The sequence below is a fragment of the Schistocerca piceifrons genome, chromosome X (assembly GCF_021461385.2).
Source record: "Schistocerca piceifrons isolate TAMUIC-IGC-003096 chromosome X, iqSchPice1.1, whole genome shotgun sequence".
In the NCBI taxonomy this organism is placed as follows: domain Eukaryota; kingdom Metazoa; phylum Arthropoda; class Insecta; order Orthoptera; family Acrididae; genus Schistocerca; species Schistocerca piceifrons.
This window is the reverse complement of record NC_060149.1, coordinates 307,820,097-307,838,786: the sequence shown is the minus strand read 5'-3', so window position 1 is coordinate 307,838,786 and position 18,690 is coordinate 307,820,097. Positions and strand designations below refer to the sequence as shown.

Genomic DNA, 18,690 nt, shown 5'->3' with positions numbered 1-18,690 from the left:
TTTGTGCTTCATTGGACAGATGGCCGTTGGCCAGTATGGCATGAAACGTCTGAAAGCAAACACTGCAACAATCATCAGAAGGGTCTAGGCCACAGAAGGGATGTTATAATCTGGGGAATGTTTTCATGGTATTCCCAGAGTTATCTCATCATTCTGAAAGGCACAATGGTTCAACACAAGTGTATCCATTTATCCATTGAGACCATATTTGAGCTTCTGGCACGTGATCACATTGATGTGGCTGGACAGTGTATCGTAAATACAATACTGAAGTATATTGGGTGGAATACAAACAATGGACTGGTCAGCATATAGTTTAGACTTTAACCAGTACATTAGCGCGAGCGTGTGTGGGCGCGCGTGCATTCGTGTGGGGTCATTCATACATGCATCCTAGTACCCCAGCTCATTACAGGATTAGTCTGAACAAAGTTTTCATTCTTTTTAGTGTGCCTATCAACGACTCAACACTTTACTACTCACTGAATGTTCTCCTTAACTCCTAAATGATGTATTATATAATATTTTTGTGGATGGATTGATCACATTTCAATCTTTCACCTGTTGGGTGTAGATACCACAGGACATGACCATCATTGTGTCCATAACTAAAAACTAATTTAGAGTCTCCTGTCCATGTGCACACTCATATTTACCAACTTTCCAAAGACTTTAAAAGTTTTTTTTTAATTTTATTTTATTTTTTATTTTTTTTTTTTTTTATTTACATGTCAAGTTCTGCGGGACCAAATTAAGGAGCAAATCTCCAAGGTCATGGAACATGTCAGTACATGAAATTACTACATAAAGGTAATAATATAAAAATAAATGTTTATGAACCCAAAAAAAGTCAGTCCATAAGTTTAAGTAAACACAGTCAACAATACAATAAGAATCAGCTTAATTTTTCAAGGAACTCCTCGACAGAATAGAAGGAGTGACCCATGAGGAAACTCTTCAGTTTCAATTTGAAAGCATGTGGCTTACTGCTAAGATTTCTGAATTCGAGTGGTAGCTTATTGAAAATTGATGCAGCAGTATGCTGCACACCTTTCTGCACAAGAGTTAAGGATGTCCGATCCAAATGTAGGTTTGATTTCTGCCGAGTATTAACCGAGTGAAAGCTACTTATTCTTGGGAATAAGCTAATATTCTTAACAATAAATGACAGTAAGGAATATATATATTGAGAGGCCAATGTCAAAATACCCACATTCGTGAACAGGGGTCGACAAGAGGTTCATGAACTTACACCACTTATTGCCTGAACCACCCATTTCTGAGCCAAAAATATCCTTTTAGAATGGGAAGAGTTACCCCAAAACATAATATCATATGACATAAGCGAATGAAAATAAGCAAAGTAGACTAACTTTCATGTCAAACAATCATTAACTTCAGATACCGTTCGAATAGTGAAAATGGCAGTATTGTCTTTTTTGAACAAGATCCTGGATGTGGGCTTTCCATGACAGCTTACTATCTATCTGAACACCTAGAAATTTGAACTGTTCAGTTTCACTAATCATATGCTCATTCTGTGAAATTAAGACGTAAAGTTTTGTTGAATCGTGTGTTAGAAACTGTAAAAACTGAGTCTTACTGTGATTTAGCGTTAGTTTATTTTCTACAAGCCATGAACTTAGGTCATGTACTGCACTATTTGAAACTGCGCCAATGTTGCACACAACATCATTCAAACTGCATCAGGATCCACTGAAAGTACTATGACAGGTGAGAAAACTTGGATTTCATGGCCGAGCTGCTGCTCATAAGCCACACATCATGCCCATAAATGCCAAACGATGCCTTGTTGGTATAAGGAGCATAAACATTAGATGATTGAACAGTGGAAAAATGTTGTGTGGAGTGATGAATCGTGGTACACAATGTGGCGGTCTGATGGCAGCGTGTGGTTATGGCAAATGCACGGTGAACGTCATCTGCCAGTGTGTGTAGTGCCAACAGCAAAATTCGGAGGCAGTGGTGTTATGGTGTGGTTATGTTTTTCATGGAGGGAGCTCACACCCCTTGTTGTTTTGCGTGGCACTATCACAGGACAGGCCTATATTGATGGTTTAAGCACCTTCTTGCTTCCCACTGTTGAAGAGCAATTTGGAGATGGTGATTGCATCTCTCAACACTATCAAGCACTTGTTCATAATGCACAGCCTGTGGCGGAGTGGTTACATGACAATAACATCCATGAAATGGACTGGCCTGCACAGAGTCCTGACCTGAATCCTATAGAACACCTTTGGGATGTTTTGGAATGCTGACTAGGTGCTAGGACACACCAACCGACATCAATACCTGTCATCAGTGCAGCACTCCATGAAGAATTGGCTGCCATTCTACCAGAAACCTTCCAGCACCTGATTGAATGTATGCCTGCGAGAGTGGAAGCTGACATCAAGGCTAAGGGTGGGCCAATACCACATTGAATTCGAGCATTACCGATGGAGGGTGCCACAAACTTGTAAGTCATTTTCAGCCAGGTGTCCAGATACCTTTGATCATGTAGTGTAGGACACGACAAAGTGAAAAGCAACAAGCAATGTCAGAAACAGATGAGCCTTGAAAACTTGAGAGACCAGAGGTTAGCAACTTATGAGAAGTGTAAAAAAATAAAACTACAACCTGGTACCTGAAAGAACAAAGAAACTGAGATGGACAGATAAGAGGGAAGCGAACAGTTACGGAGAAGAACAAAACCATGGAAAGACCGGATCAATAGCTGTACAATTGAAAAGAAATAACAATGGCCTGAGCTATTTTTGCACATGGGTGTCAAAATCCATATACATATATATGCATGGATTTACATACAGTATGTATGCATGTATGTATGTATGTTCCACACCCCCTCCTAAACTAATGAATCAGTTTCAACCAAAGTTGATACACATATCATTTACTGTATGGAAAGAACTGCTGTGAGAGTAAGAACCACCTACCTCTCAAAGGGGTGGTGGGGAAAAAGAAGCATAGTTCATGACACACAAATAGCCACACTATAATTATCCAGTATTTGAGCATGAGGGCACGTAGTGACTTGCAATGAACTATACATATAAATTCAAATCTTTATGTGACCTTTACTCGCTGAAACCGTCCACAAAATGATGAAAGTGAATAAGTTTATAGCTTACTACATTTTTGCTGTTTATGCAGCAAAACTTTCACATTAGGCACAAATTTTTATTTATTTCTTCTTTACTACTATCTCTATTTGCAACACATTTTGCAGACAATAATTCACATATACCACTGAATGTACCTGCAAAAATACATCATTGTGCAAGACATATTTTACGAGATATGACATCATAAACATTGAGCAGCATGGAACTGAAACTGCAGGGTGAAATTCACTAGATATACAGGTGAAATATGTGTACATATATGGCTGAAGTATGTTAAATATATGTGACATGTAAAGCTGGCAGTTAAGATGCTCCTTCTAAGCCCCTAGATCTATTTCAACTAAACTTGGCACACATTACTATCTGGAAAGGAACACTGTGTGGGTGAGAACCACCTACTTCCTATTGGTGTGGGGTGATGGATAGGAACTCATCAGCCCCTCCAGCCTACATGCATCAAGCCAGGAAGAGCCTTCAGAGAGGAAGGACACAGGAGACAACTCCTGATGAACCTGATTCTAACCAAGAATCACTAAAACCAAGAGACAGAAGCAAGCAGCAGTGAGAGAGGAGCAAAAGGGTGAAGGTAGGTGGGTTGCTCTGCCCACAAAGCATCTGGAGGCCCACAGGATGTGTTATGCAATGGGAGAAGCAACCTCTGCATCCAACCGGGGCTTCCTCACCCTCTACCACCACAAGAAAACTGTAAACATGGACAGGTTGATAAAATTTAAGGAAAGAGAACAACCATGAGGAGACAGAAAGCCAATTACCAATGTGAAACAATAAGAAGAATTAAAAAGGTGGGAAGGCAAGAGCCATACTGGACCACCGTGCAAGGGCAACTATACACTCCCTGGATCGAAGCAGGCAACAGGGCACTCCTCCAACTCCTCAAACACCTGATGAGGCCAATGTGCCCTATCCCACAGAGAAGAGTAGAAACCACCACCATGGGTAAAACGTAATATCAGATCAGCTGCTTTGGCATTGTCCACTAGCACCAGAGGCAACGAGTCAGCAAGTTTAAGGCTTCACCATAAGCAGACCAAATTGAGCAGTCCAGTAGCACATGGGCCACCATCAGATGGGCACCACACGGGCAGTGGGATGGATCCTCATGTTGTAGGATGTGACCGTAGGTTAGCCAAGTGTAGCTAATGTGAAGCTGACAGAGAATGGTAGATTTCCTACATAAAGCATGAAGGGAAGACTACCAGATTGCAGAGGTCCCCTTTATTGCTTGCGGTTTGTTCAGGGAAACCAGGGCACACCAATCCATGTTCCAAGCGTCCAACAATTGATGGCACAGAGAAGACCAGAGGTCCAGTACCGGTAGCCCCATCTCCAAAGACTTCATCCTGGTAGCCATTTTGGCCAACAAGTCAGCATCTTCAGTCCCTGGGATCCCCATGTTACTTGAGGTCCAGGAAAACATGACTGACCATCCAATTTGATGGAAGTCAGCAAGGAGATCATCAAGAGTCACAACTAGTGGGTGTAGAGAGTAGCACTGGTCGATAGCCTGAAGACTACTCAGCAAGTAACTGCTCATTAAAAATGTCTCGATGGTACAAGAATAAACATGACTGAGCGGTTGAGCAATGGCCACTAATTCTGCAGTGAATACACTGCATCCGACCATTCAGCAGTGAGTGTAGTTCACTGCATTTTGCTTGACCGTAAGCAAGACTGGTTTGTCTGTCAACTGTAGAGCCATCAGTGTATACCGCTTCTGAACTCATTAATGCATCAAGGACAACCAGGAACAGGTAGTGAAAAATTATGGGGTCAACAGGCTTTCTGGGACCATACACAACTGCTCCCTGACAAGAGGCAATTTGGGAGGGATTGGAGTTCAGAGCAGAACACTGTATGCTAACTATGATCATGGATCCAGTCCTCAGCTGCTGTTGTGGAAGGTTGATCTCCCTACCAGGAAAAAGGAGATGGTGAGGCCACGTCAACTTGGCATCAAAGACCAATCTCAGACAGTGATATGACTCCACCACATTGAGCAACTGCTTGTTGAGGTAGAATTCTGGTTGTAGGTGGACAGTATGACAGTAACAGAAGCGCATGACATATGTCTTGGCAGCCGAAAACTGACAGCCAAGGACTGTGCCTTTAGTACCGCACCCAGCAGTTGGTGTTCAGCAACACCCACAGTTGAGAGCTGAGGAGCAATAGCAGATGCAAACATTGTCAGCATACAGGGAGGGTGAGATCGTAGACCTGACAGCTGCAGCTAGATTATTGACAGCCACTAGAAGAAGGGGCACACTCAACACAGAGAACTGTGGGATCCCATTCTCCTGTATACGGGGATACTGTGGGAAGCACGAACTTGAACCCGGAAAGTACAGAGTGACAAGAAGTTCCAGACAAAAATTGGGCGTGGGCTCTGGACACCCCTTTCATGTAGGGTGATGAGGATGTAATGATGTCATGTGGTGTCATAAGCCTTTTGCAAGTCAAAGAAGGCAGCAATAATGTGTTGATGTGAGCAAAAGGTGACTGAGTAGCATATTCCAGGAGGCCCAAATTGCCAGTAGTAGAATGGCCTTGGCAAAAACCATCCTGAGTAGCAGCCAACTCAAGGTACCAACACAGTGCCGGCTCACTATATGTTTGAGCAATTTGCAGAGAACATTAGTAAGACAAACTGTAATTGGGTGATAACTATCCATTTCAAGGGGTTGTTTATCTGGTTTCAGCACTGGAACAATCACATTTGCCTGCTGCTTAGATGGTAATTCACACAGATACAGTTGAAAATGGCAAGGATGTGATATTGGCACGACACTGACTGGTGTTTGAGAATTTGATTGTGAATGTGGTTTGCTCCTGGAGCCATGTCAGGGCAAAGGGCTAGGGCACTGGGAAATTCCCACTCATTGAATGGAACATTATATGGCTCTAGACGGCGTGTAGTGAAAGGTAGGTCAATTCACTTCACCTGCTGTTTGAAGATACAAAATGCAGATCGGTAGTTCTCAGATGCAGAGAACTAAGTGTAATGCAGAGCAAAGTGTTCAGCAACACAGTCTGGATCCGTGCAGGCAACACCCCAGTCAGGGCAACACAAGGTACACCTGAGGGCAACTGGTGTCTACAGACCTGTCAAACCTTTACCCAAACCTGCAAAGCAGGGGTATGCAGTTCAATGATAGTAACATACCATTCCCTGCATTCTTGTTTCTGTCATTTTATTAGGTGGTGGACCTGAGCATGGAGCCATTTAAGGGCAATGAGGTGCTCCATCGATGGATGTCACTTATGGCATTGGACAGCACACCTGTGATCTCTAATGGACACGGTGATTTCTGAAATCCACCAGTTACTGTCTTCCAAAGGGGGGAACTCAAGGAATAATGGATTACTATGCTTGCTGATGATAGAATGGCTGCGGTTGTGCTCTGTACAGCCAGATCGATATCTTCATGTTGTGGGGTGCTAAGGGTGACGGCAGAGGCAAAGACATCCCAGACAGCATTGTTGAGAGCCGACCTGGGTGGACACCTAGGCGAGTGATGTTAAGGGATGGACACGATGACTGTCACACATGTCATCATGGCCTCTCAAAAGGACAGAGGGGAGAAGACCATGGAAAGATCAATTACAGAATAAGATACATATGCCACACTGAAGTGTGTGGGGCACTGGTATTCAAGAGACAAAGATCGAGATTTGCAGCCAGTGGTCACAGTTCCACCCAACAAAGGGTTGTGGGCATCGACACCACCTAAAATGAGGATGGGTGGGGGAGCTGAGAAATCAATGCAGACAATGCAGTCTGAGACACTTCCCCATTGGGAGGGAGATACGGATTACAGATGGTTAAATCCAACGTCATATTGAGTGGCACGTGTTCACTGTAGAGAGTGTCCAGAACTCACAAGCAAACTTTGTCTGACATTCTATCATAGCTCAATTCTTAAAATAGCACCGATAGCTGTAGAGTGTAGGGGTTTGCAATTCGGGGAACCAAGTTTCCTGTGGGGTAATGCAAAAAGCAGGGGAACTGCATAAGAGATGTTGTAGTTGAGCCAGTTCTACTGGAGAATCACACTGTTGGCATCCTGTGGGGGCATGAAGAGGCCAAGGAGGGAAATTGTGCCCCAGGGTCACTTGCTGCTACCTGTTGCAACGATACAGCATCAATACATATCAGTTCTGATGTTCGTTGTGTGGAGTCATTCAATGCCACAGGGCCCACCAGGAACTCTGCTTAGAGTACAGAGTTGGAACATGCAGGTTCTGGTGGTATGGGGGCCACTGGTACCTCCTTTGTCTTCAAGGTCTTCCTTTTGTCACTCATTTCCATGATGATTTCACTGTTTGCAAGGACTTGTCTACTGTAGTTTCAGGGACAGAAGACAAATGAGAAGCCCTATGGCCAGCAACCTGTGACTCCTTCAGCCACTCGCTGGTATCCTGTTGCAGATCAGCAGAATTCTGGGAGAGGAGTGTCCCAAGGGACTCCTTTCTGGTGAGAAAGACTAGAAGAGGGTGTTGCTTGCCCAGCTGTGGGTTGGGGATCAATGGCCCCAGTGGGTGGGGAGTCAATGCCCTCAAAGTGGATGTGGGGGAAACAGAAGGTGGAGGGACCCCAACCACTAGGGCACTGGGTGTAGTTGAGCAGCCCCGAGGATCCGATATAGAAGGCATGAAGGGCGAGGGTACTGCCACTAGAGAGGGTGACATCTTCGTAGCCGTAGTAAATGTCATTGTCACTTGTATAGGATGCAAAAATTCATATTTCTTCTTGGTGTACTGATAAATGAGTTGGTCCAGAGTCTTTTATTCTTGGATTTTGCTTTCTCTTTGGAAGGTGCTGCAGTCCAGTGAGCTTGTGGACTGGCACTCCCCGCAGTTGAGACAGATGGGTAGGTGAGGCACAAGGAGCGCTCACATGCAACAGACATCCACAATCCCTACAGATGAGATTGGCATTGCGACATGAAGACATGTGCCCAAATCTCATGCATTTAAAGCATCACATGGCACAGGGCATACAACGTTTCACACCACATCGATATACCATCACCTTGACCTATTCAGGCACTGAATCACCTTCAAAGGCCAAGATGATGGCTCCAGTATTAACTCTATTGTCCTTTGGTCCCCACTGGACACAACGAACAAAATGCACACCCCACTCCAAATTGGCACATAACTCATAATCGGTCTGCAAAATGAGGTCAAGCTGGAAGATGATAATGTGTATGATATTAAAAGTGTTATGTCACTTAGCCTGTCACAGGTGAGCAACATCTGCAATTGAGCAGAGGATGCTGTTTTAACTGGGACTGAATTTCTTTTCATTTTTGGAATTGCTGCTACTTCCCGAAACATGTCCTCATAATGTTCTTTAAAAAATAATGGCTTTGTGGCAATAAAGGAATCACTGTCAGTACTAGAGAACACTAGTTATTGCGGGGAGTATCTCTCTCCTTGTCTCTTAGCCCTAAATTCCTCCCACAGCGTAGCCAGGGAAGGAAACATTACGGGGTCATATCTCTCCGCATTGTAGTAATCCTTTCCTCCAGAAGTGACAACTGGGGCCGTGTGGCCACCAGCAGAAGAAACTCTGATCCCTGTCATTTGTGAGTCATCTGCCTGGGGTGCCGCCCACTCTGAATGGTGGTCCTCCCCATAGGTCTCACCCAGCAATGGCATCCTGGCTAGTAGCACAGAGTTGCCGTGTCCTAGCCACGACATGCAGATACTCCTTGGCATATGTCGAGAGTTCCCAGCTCAGGCACCAATAGTGTGATCCCTGTGTAGTCAGGGGGTACCACCATGCAGGTACTTAATGATACCCCAATGATGGGGTGGCTACCATGTTGGGCTTTGGATGTATTATGTTTGCTAAAAAAGGAAGGGTGCAACAATAGAAAGAGACAAAAGGTGGAATGTACATCACATTGGGTGATATTCTCTGCACAATTGCACTTCCGTAAAATTTAGAAGAGCAATGGCAGGTCAAACCCAACAATGGAGATCATGCTGTGAAGGATGAAAGGTTGTATAAACTCCCAGAAGAGAAAAACGAGTGTCCAAAATTATAAACCAAATGCAAGCACGATCGTCACCAAGAATATCATCCAATGGAAAAGCAAAAGAGGAAAAAGAATAATAAAAGGGTAGACTTGCAGCACAGAAAGGAACATAGTGGTGGCTGCAGCCCTGTGGTGGACAAGCATGCACTTACAAAAGAGATGTGAGCCCACTGAGGGGGCCAGTATATGTACACAGAGAGGGGAGGGGAGGAGATGGTCGGAGAGGGGGAGGAAGAGATGGATAGAGAAAGGGGGAAGGAGGAGATGGACTAATAGAAGATTGGAATAAACAAATAACCAGGCTGGGCACAAAGTTAGTAAAGAAATAAATAAGTGAAGAATAGGAAATATGAACAGGTGTAAATAAGATGGCACAATTCAGGGATGCTAACAGAAATGAGAGAGGGACACAATACAAAAGAAAAAGTAGATGACAATAACTGAAGAAGTTTGTGGGAAGCAATGACAGTCGAGTGTAGGAAATCGACCCTGTGCTGCAGAGCAAGTTCCCATCAGTAAAGTTTTGAGTTTATGATACTTTTAGAGGAAGGACTCTTGTTTTGCACACGGAAAAACAGCCCAAACAATCATACCACATTGCTACACAGCATGCTCTGCATGAGTGGAAATATGAGGGAACAATTACAGCTAAACGAAGACCAGGCAGATTTCATGTACTAATGGACAGGAACCATCGAGCATTGCAGAGGACGGTTGTAAAAATTGCATGAAGTCCGCAGAAGCAATCACTCATGAGTTCCAAAGTTCTACCGCCACTCCATCTAGCACAATGACAGTGTGTAAGCAGTTAAGAAGAATAGGATACAATGGTTGAGTAGCTTCTCATAAGCCACACATTTATGTAGTCAACGCTAAATGGTGCTTGACGTGGTGGAGAGAGCAATGCCACTGGATAGTGATTTGGAGTGATGAATCACACTATACCATGTGTCAATCCACTGCATGGGTTTAGGTTCGGCTAATGCCTGGATAAGGTTAGCTGCCAACATGTATGGTGTCAACAGTGAAGTATAGAGGTGGTGTTATGGTATGGGTTGTGAGGTAACGGGTGAATTGTGGTGCCCTGAAAATATTATAAGTTGGCGTGGCCGCACGGGCCACTTGGCCAGCCAGGGCCCGGCAGCAAACATGTGGTGCCAAAAGTTAGCCAGACGAGAGGGGTAGCCCCAGCACATGGTCCATGCACGTGGCTGGGAATTCCGCTGTGATGAGGACACTGCTTTGTGTCGATGAAGGAGATGTCTACGCCGGGAGTGCCAAAGATGGCGGACTTTGTGAAACCTTAATGGCAGACATTTCACAGTTTGTACAGAAATTAATAGTAGCCAGATGAACCATGATACCTCAAAAAGAAACCTGTAGATTACCATTATTTGCATGACGATTCTGATGATTTTCAATATCTTTATTGGTTTAAAGTTTAGTATCTGATGGTAAATTATACAAGTAAAACGCAGAAATGAATTTCCAAAATATAAACGCTGCATCCAATTTTGTCGATCGCCATGTCTTTAGAAAGCTATTAGTGTAATCCTAAATTGGTATGAATTACAGGCATGTAACTTGAATAGTACATGAGTTATTGGAGGTCAAAGTGGCCAATAACTATCGATCGCGTCAGGCCATAAGTACTCCACAGTTACACGAAAAAACAGTAGCAGCATGCTTATAAATACATTCATCTCTGTCTTTGTTTATATCCGATATATACAATTCATGAAGAAATTGGTTAAATATTTACTGTGTTTTAGAAAGCACAGAGACATTAGGCTACTGGCCTACCTTTTGTTCTATTCCTTTGATATATGTTTATTTAATTTGTTTATGTATCTAATAATGTGTGTTAGAGCGTGTTTATGGCCCAGCCATAGGAATATTTATTTAATTTCAAGTTATTTAAATGTAAATTCAGCATTTGGTATGTGTTTCATTATGTTTGTGTGGGTGCGTTGGCATGAAGACATGGCGCGAGCGCTCTAGCCAATCACAGCGCTTGTGAATGGGGAGACTGGATGGAAGCGAGTTCAGGTGAGGGTTGTGTTGTGACTTGCCGATCTTTCAAAGTGCCACCGTGCAGTTATGCACGTCCTCTACATGCGGTGCTGTCTGCCAGCCATGCAGCAGCCATGCCACCTGAGCGACCAGCCAGCGGCCGCTAGACTTGGACTCAGTGCAGATTTGACTGTTACGGTGTACACTCATCTTACCTTGTTTACTTGCTCTGTGACTTACATGTATTGTGTCGTCCTAGAAATATATTTGTTCAACTTGACGTTATAACAATTGGTGATAAGGATGGGATTTTTCTTTTTCATCGTTGACCCACTGGTTTCCATGGCTACTTTAGAGCAACTATTGCAAGGTCTCATTGAACAGCAAACGCTTCCACATCTGTGGTTCGTAATTTCGTTGCGGCATCAAATGCGGGGCGTCTCTCGTCGTTGTCTACACCTCCTTTTCCTCCTTACAACAAGACGGCGGAAGACTGGTCTGATTACGAAAAACGTCTTCGATAGCACTTCTTGGCATTTCATGTCGCGGACGAACAAACATGTAAGTTTCTGTTTCTTTCATGGATTTCATCTCAAATGTATTGACTGTTGTTGCAATTGGCTCCTTTGAAAGATCCTGCGTCTTTGTCCTTTGCTGAAATGTGCTCACTTCTGTCCGTCTATTTTCAAAAGCAAACGCATGTGGTAGCCTCTCGTGTTGCCTTTTATAGTTGTCAAAAACAACTGCATCAATCCTATCGTGCTTGGGCTGCTGAACTCATGGCCTCAGTAGAAAGTGTCAATTTGTTACTGAAGTTCACAAAGAATCCTACACCGATTCCATGGCACGGGACGCTATTATCCGATCGGCACCCAACAAAGAAGTTAGGCAACGTGCCCTTCAGTTGGCAAATCCGACCCTAGATGAAGTCCTATCCATCGCTCAGACTTTTTTAATTTCTCGCGCCGCTGGGGCACAAATAGAGGCATGGGGTGACATCGGGGAAGTACAACCTCTGTGCGCTGTTGACGAAGCGTGCGGCGTACCCCTGCCGGCCAACATGGCTGCTGTACGCTCCCAAGCGCAGCTTCGGCCTAACCGTAAACAAACCTCTAAGAAACTGCAGCAAAACCCACGGCAACTTCCTTCATGTTCCTGGTACTTAACCCGCCTTTTGGCCTCTATCAATACCAACGATTGGCATTCAGGGTCCCTTCTCTCTTTCAGCGATTCTTGGAGCAATTATTGCTCCCTCTCTCTGGGTGTATAAATTACATGGACAACATTGTTGTCACTGGCTCCACCACTGAAGAACACCTTCAGAATCTCCGCACTCTTTTTCATGTCTTACACACTCCCGGTCTTAAGTGTAACCTTCAGAAATCAAAATTTTTTCAGGCATCTAGCACGTACTAGGGGTTTCAACTCTCTCGGGATGGTATTCGTCCACTTCAGCAAACTGTCGCTGCGATCGATGCCCTTCCTCGCCCTACATCTGTTAAGGAACTGCAGGCCTTCTTGGCGAAAATAGCATACTATCACAAGTTTTTACCGTCTGCGGCTTCGGTGGCTCAGCCGTTGCATCGCCTGTTGCATAAAAACGTGCCTTTTCACTGGACGGCGTCATGCGAAGCGGCTTTCCAGAAATTGAAGACTATGCTGAAACAGGCCCCGTGCCTGGCTACTTATCGACCTGGCCAACATCTTGTTCTTGCCACAGATGCCTCTCAATACGGGGTCGGTGCAGTCCTTGCGCACCGTTTTTCTGATGGTTCGGAACAACCCATTGCTTATGCCTCCAAAACGCTCACGGATGCCCAACAAAAGTATTCTCAAATTGAGAGAGAAGCTTTGGCCATTATTTATGCTCTTCAAAAGTTTGGTGTTTTTCTCTATGGCTCAAAATTTGATTCATCTTGTTACGGATCACAAACCACTTGTTTCCTTGTTTCATCCATCAACGTCACTTCCCGACAAGGCTGCACACTGCCTCCAGCGTTGGGCTCTTTACTTGTCTCGTTTCAATTATGAGATTCATTTCCGGCCAACGGCTCAACATGCAAATGCTGATGCTCTGTCTCGCCTTCCCATGGGTCCTGATCAGGCATTCGATAGGGACGAACTTCTGTGTTTCCACCTGGATGTTGCTGAGCAGCGGGTTGTGGACGGGTTCCCCATCACTGGGGGAGAGGTTGGCGGTTGCTACGGGTTCTGACCCTACCCTCTCCAGGGTTTTACGCTGTATTCAGAAGGGTTGGCCAGATCGCCCGTCTGCTAAGACTTCTGATCCGTTGCGGAACTACTACGCTTTGCGCTACCGCCTCACGGCTAGGGATGGTGTTATCCTCCTCTCCACTGACAGTGCTTCGCCGCGTGCTGTGGTACCTGCATCTTTGCGTGCTTCGGTCTTGCGCCTCCTTCACCAAGGGCACTGGGGTGTGTGTCGCACAAAATCTCTGGCGCGCCGTCTTGTGTACTGGCCTGGCATCGACTCTGAAATAGCACACATGGTCGCTGCCTGCGGCCCTTGTGCGTCACAGGCCGCTGCCCCGAAGTCATCTTTGTCACCGTGGCCTTCGCCTGAGAAGCCCTGGGAGCGCATTCATGCTGACTTTGCGGGACCTTTTTTAGGTACTTATTGGCTCCTCGTAATTGACGCCTACTCTAACTTTCCTTTCATTGTGCGTTGCACGTCGCCTAGCACCGCGGCAACCACCAATGATCTAGTTCGCATTTTCTCTTTGGAAGGCTTCCCTCTACTGTTGTTACTGATAATGGTCTGCAATTTGCCACTTCCGATTTTGTGGATTTTTGTGCCCGTCACGGCATCATGCATGTCACGGCTCCTCCGTTCCATCCACAGTCAAATGGTGAGGCTGAACGACTGGTCCGCACATTTAAGGCTCAGATGAGGAAACTCCTGACTTCTTCTGATGCTGATGATGCACTTCTCCAATTTCTGGCTTCTTACCGTTTCACCCGCATGGGCGACCACAGCCCAGCTGAGCTCTTACATGGCCAACAGCCCCGCACGCTACTTCATCTTCTGCAGCCTACCACCTCATGGCAGCGGGTGCCTTCGCTTGGCCGGTTCACCGCTGGCGACCTTGTATGGGTACGAGGATATGTCAGACGGCCAAAATGGAGTCCTGGCTGCATCTTACGACACCGTGGCCGACGCCTGTATGAAATCCAGATGGACACGGGTGTTGCAGTGCATCATTCGGACCAGCTTCGGCCTCGTGTGCCGGCAACGCCTGTTCCGAATGCTGCTACACCACCTTCGGCTCTACCTGACGCTCGGGATCTTGGCACCTCCCATTACTCACAACAGAGCCCTCTCACCATTGTCTCAGTGCCAGCACAAGAACAAACACCACCAGGAGACCTGCCCATGCAGGAACCGGATGACCATCATCTGTCGGAGCAACTCTACTCGCCTCCTTCTCCTACGGACGCCGACACATCGCCCATGTCTCCTGTTATAACAACCGGACTTGCTGCCACAGGCAGATTGGTGCACGGGGCCCCAGCAGATTCGACCCCTACGTCTCCTGTCATCTCGACCTGTTATCATCGGGGACACTTCCGTCTGTGGGAAGCCTCCTCCTCGAGACTTTACGGCCAGTCAAACAACACCTTCGGATGTTAGCAATCTACAGGCCACCTCCATCAAGACCAGTGCAAAAAATTCAAAGGGGGGAAAAGTGTTGTGACTCACCGATCTTTCAAAGTGTCGTTGCGCAGTTACGCGAGTCCTCTACATGCGGCACTGTCTGCCAGCCATGCAGCAGCCGCGTCACCTGAGCAGCCAGCCAGCCAGCGGCCGCTAGACTTGGACTCAGTGCAGATTTCACTGTTACAGTGTACACTCGTCTTACCTTCTTTACTTGCTCTGTGACTTACATGTATTGTGTCATCCTAGAAATATATTTGTTTTACTTGACATTATAACAGGTTGCTGGTAGGATGAGAGAGGACAGGGGCAGTTCGGGAGAGTGTGGCACGAGGGACAGGACGGGAGGTGCTGGACGCGACAGCGCGATGGACGCGCAGTTGCGGGAGGGGCTTGGAGAGTGTGGAGCGGTTTATGCGTTAGAAATATTTCGTAGTGCAGACTTATGCACTTGTGAGATTTCCGAGGTTTCTACAGTGAAGACGTAGTGTGTGTTTAGAAGTGAATATCTTGTGAGCTTTGTTGTTGTTCATAACTAATTATGTGCAGTAGGAATCTATTGTTTCCCTGTTACTCAACTTATATTTTATTTAATTGCTGGACCACTCACACCAATAAGTGTTTTGCAGAAATATACTGCATTCTCAAAAGTACTTTTATCGTACTTATCATTTAAAGTCGTTAAGATAGTACCTGCAGATTTTATTAAATTGCAATCTTTCATTCATAAATTTATATGCTACTTTCATAATTCGCAATTGCCGAGCGATAGAAACCTTTGACCATTCGATTCATGTGCGTATTCTTATAGTGTACTGAAGACTCTGCAGCATTTGGCCTGTAATGCGGCAACTACGTATCCCAGCCGCTAGGCAACAAAACCAGCCAAAACTTTTAATATCGCAACTCAGAGTCTGTAGGTGTGTAGTTATTTGAAAGCCCGCAGGATGTGCTTTTCGTGGTTATGGTGTGGTCCCTTGTTGCGCTTAAGAAAATATTAAATGCAGAAGGATATGAACACATTTTACAGCTGTGTGCACTCTGTACAATTCCGTGACAAAGACTGTTATCAGCATGACAACGGACCCTGTTGTAAAGCACCATCTGTGAGGCAACAGTTAGTGAACAATAACATTCCTGAAATGGAATGGGCTGCCCAGAGTCCCGGCTTGAACTCAATGGAATGACTTTGGGAACAGTTAGAATGTCATTCATTTCAGACCCCAGTGTTCAAGATCACTACCTTTTCCAGTTTTGACTCTTGAGAAAGAATGAGCTGCCATTCCCCCAGTTATTCAGACAGCTCACTGGATGTGGGGCTACAGAGTTCAAGCTGTCAATGGTTAAGTGTAGAAACACCCCATATTAATGTCCACTAATAGGTGCCCAGATACTTTTGATCAGATAGTGTGTATGCGCATAATTCTGTAAGTGTTAAGCGAGTTGCAAACACAATACATAAGACAGATAAAGAAAAATCAGAATTTTGACCTATAAAAATGACTGCAACTAACATGGGACAATAATTTCCTGATTGGTTAGTGCTGAGATTGTCCGGCAACCTACAGAAATTCCCAAATATTATAATTTTTGCATTAAAATAATACAACAATAAAATTACAAGTGGCTGCTCTGCCTTGCCTTCACCATGAATATGAACCCTGAAGATGTCATAATATTCATACACATAACTGTGTATGAGAAGGTAATCCTAATGAGCTCCCAAAGAAGAATTTTTTAGGTTGAGAAGTATGAGATCCCATGCCAGCATTTTAAGCTGGTATCAGCATAATTACAGTCCCAGTAATTTACAATTTTTAGATTTTTCTTTTATGTTTTGTGAGGACACTGATATTTGCAGTAATCCATATCACTCCTAACATTTCATCAGTTTTCACTAAGGAAATATTCTGAAGAAGACTGATGTATGACAAAACTTCTGACAAATATTTAATAGACAATATAAATAAATGAATACTGATATTGAGAATATAAGCAGCACTTACTGTATATTTTGGTATAGAATACATAATATTTAAAAGTGGAAATGCAAGGAAATAGAATTACAACAACCAGTATGATTGGCATCAGAATATTTTAAGGTGTTATGAACCTACCTTTTTCACTGGAATCACATGCACAGCGTGACTGTTCATCTTTCAATTGGTAGTTTGCTATATTAAGATTTTCAGCAGTTACTGATGGTTGAGAAGATGGCACTCTAGGTGTTGGAACAGGGATGGCTGTACGTTTCTTTCGCATCCTTTTATGTGGAGTAGGCTTTCGATTTACTTTGCAGTAGGCATCTGCTGCTCTCTGCCTCCGTTCAAGAGAACTCCAGTCACTGTCAGAATCAGAATATGCTGGAAGAGAAAATTGCACATCACACATGAAATTTATATCACGCGATCCATCATTATAGCATGCAAAGAGAAATGACTCATCTATAATCAACTATCAAAGTTCTCCCAGCCTGACCACTAGTATCCAAATAATAATGTAGAGCAACAATGAGTCATAATATTCACGCAATACTAACCGCACCAGTCAGTTTACATGCACAGTCAAGGTGGAGTAATGATATGTGGTAGCTGGGATTGCCAGCAAATGCAAAATCAAGGTTCTGAAACAATAAAAAAATTGAATAAAAGCTTCTCAGTTTTGAAGACACGTCAGTTTGAATAAAATTCTTGAGCTTTCGATGCCCATCTCCCACATCGTCATCAGGAGTAAAAATCACTGGCTACTGGGGCTGGCATGGATTTCCACTGGTATATATAAACAAAAATCGAGAATTTTATTCAAATTGACAAGGCTTGAAAACTGTGAAGATCCTATTCAGACACGCCATCGCGAAAGACTCTGAGTACATATAAAAAGTTGAAAAAGTGCTTTGTCATGAAGAAGATAGTGATAAAATGTGCCATATCTATAAGCTGCAAGTGGGTATCCCAGCTACATAATATTCACTAGAAACAGTTGCATATAGTGAATACTTAGAGGCCAGTAACATGGAAACAACCATTCCAAAGAATATATCACAAAGTGATAATTTAGAATAAGTTTGATGGCTTTAAATCTTCACATTGAAGAAAGTGTTGTGATACTCTTGAACTATTACTTGATACCATTACAGACACTTGAGAAACAGGCTCATTAACTCATAGACTGAGAATGCTCTGTGCAGTCACAATCACTTCAAATTGCAGTGACACCATGTAGTTAGGGGTAGACTCGAACAGAGCATTAAGTTATATGGTACTGCAATGCCTGTGTTATTCTGATTATGATGCAAAGTTCCTTTGAACATGTATGCATGTCCAAAGGAAGAGGCACTGCGGTCACTACAGCTGTTATGAAATACATTAAATGTATTCACAATTGCGAATAAGGACAACCATCAGCTGTTCCTTTGGACACACATACACGTCCAAAGGAACTTTGCATTGTAATCAGAATAACACAGGCATTGCAGTATCGTATTTCTCTGCCGATACCAGGCAAACGACTTTCAAGTACAACATCTGACGTGTGCAGGAATATACATAATGGATGTACGAGTACAGGTCATAGACACATGGTTGACAATTTATGGCCATGAGTCACACATGGATAGTCAAATGGTAAGGCGACCGCTCGCGATAAGCGGGAAATCTGGGTTCGATTCCCGGTCCAGCACAAATTTTCATTGTCATCATTCCACTCTACAGCTGATGGTTCTCCTTATTTACAACTGTAAATACATTTAATGCATTAAGTTATTGTCCTAATGGGTGGGTACCATTTGCAA

The 18,690-nt window shown here is 44.2% G+C and overlaps 1 protein-coding gene across 4 annotated transcripts in view; it reads right to left on the bottom strand.

Annotated features, from left to right (window-relative positions):
* LOC124721237 (rho GTPase-activating protein 190) overlaps positions 1-18,690 on the bottom strand; it is a 301,992-nt gene that overhangs the window by 61,554 nt on the left and 221,748 nt on the right. For all 4 annotated transcript variants that reach the window (XM_047246094.1, XM_047246095.1, XM_047246096.1 and 1 more), the window contains one exon: positions 17,018-17,263. In XM_047246094.1, the coding sequence (XP_047102050.1) occupies positions 17,018-17,263 (246 nt within the window). The remainder of the gene's footprint in view (positions 1-17,017; positions 17,264-18,690) is intronic.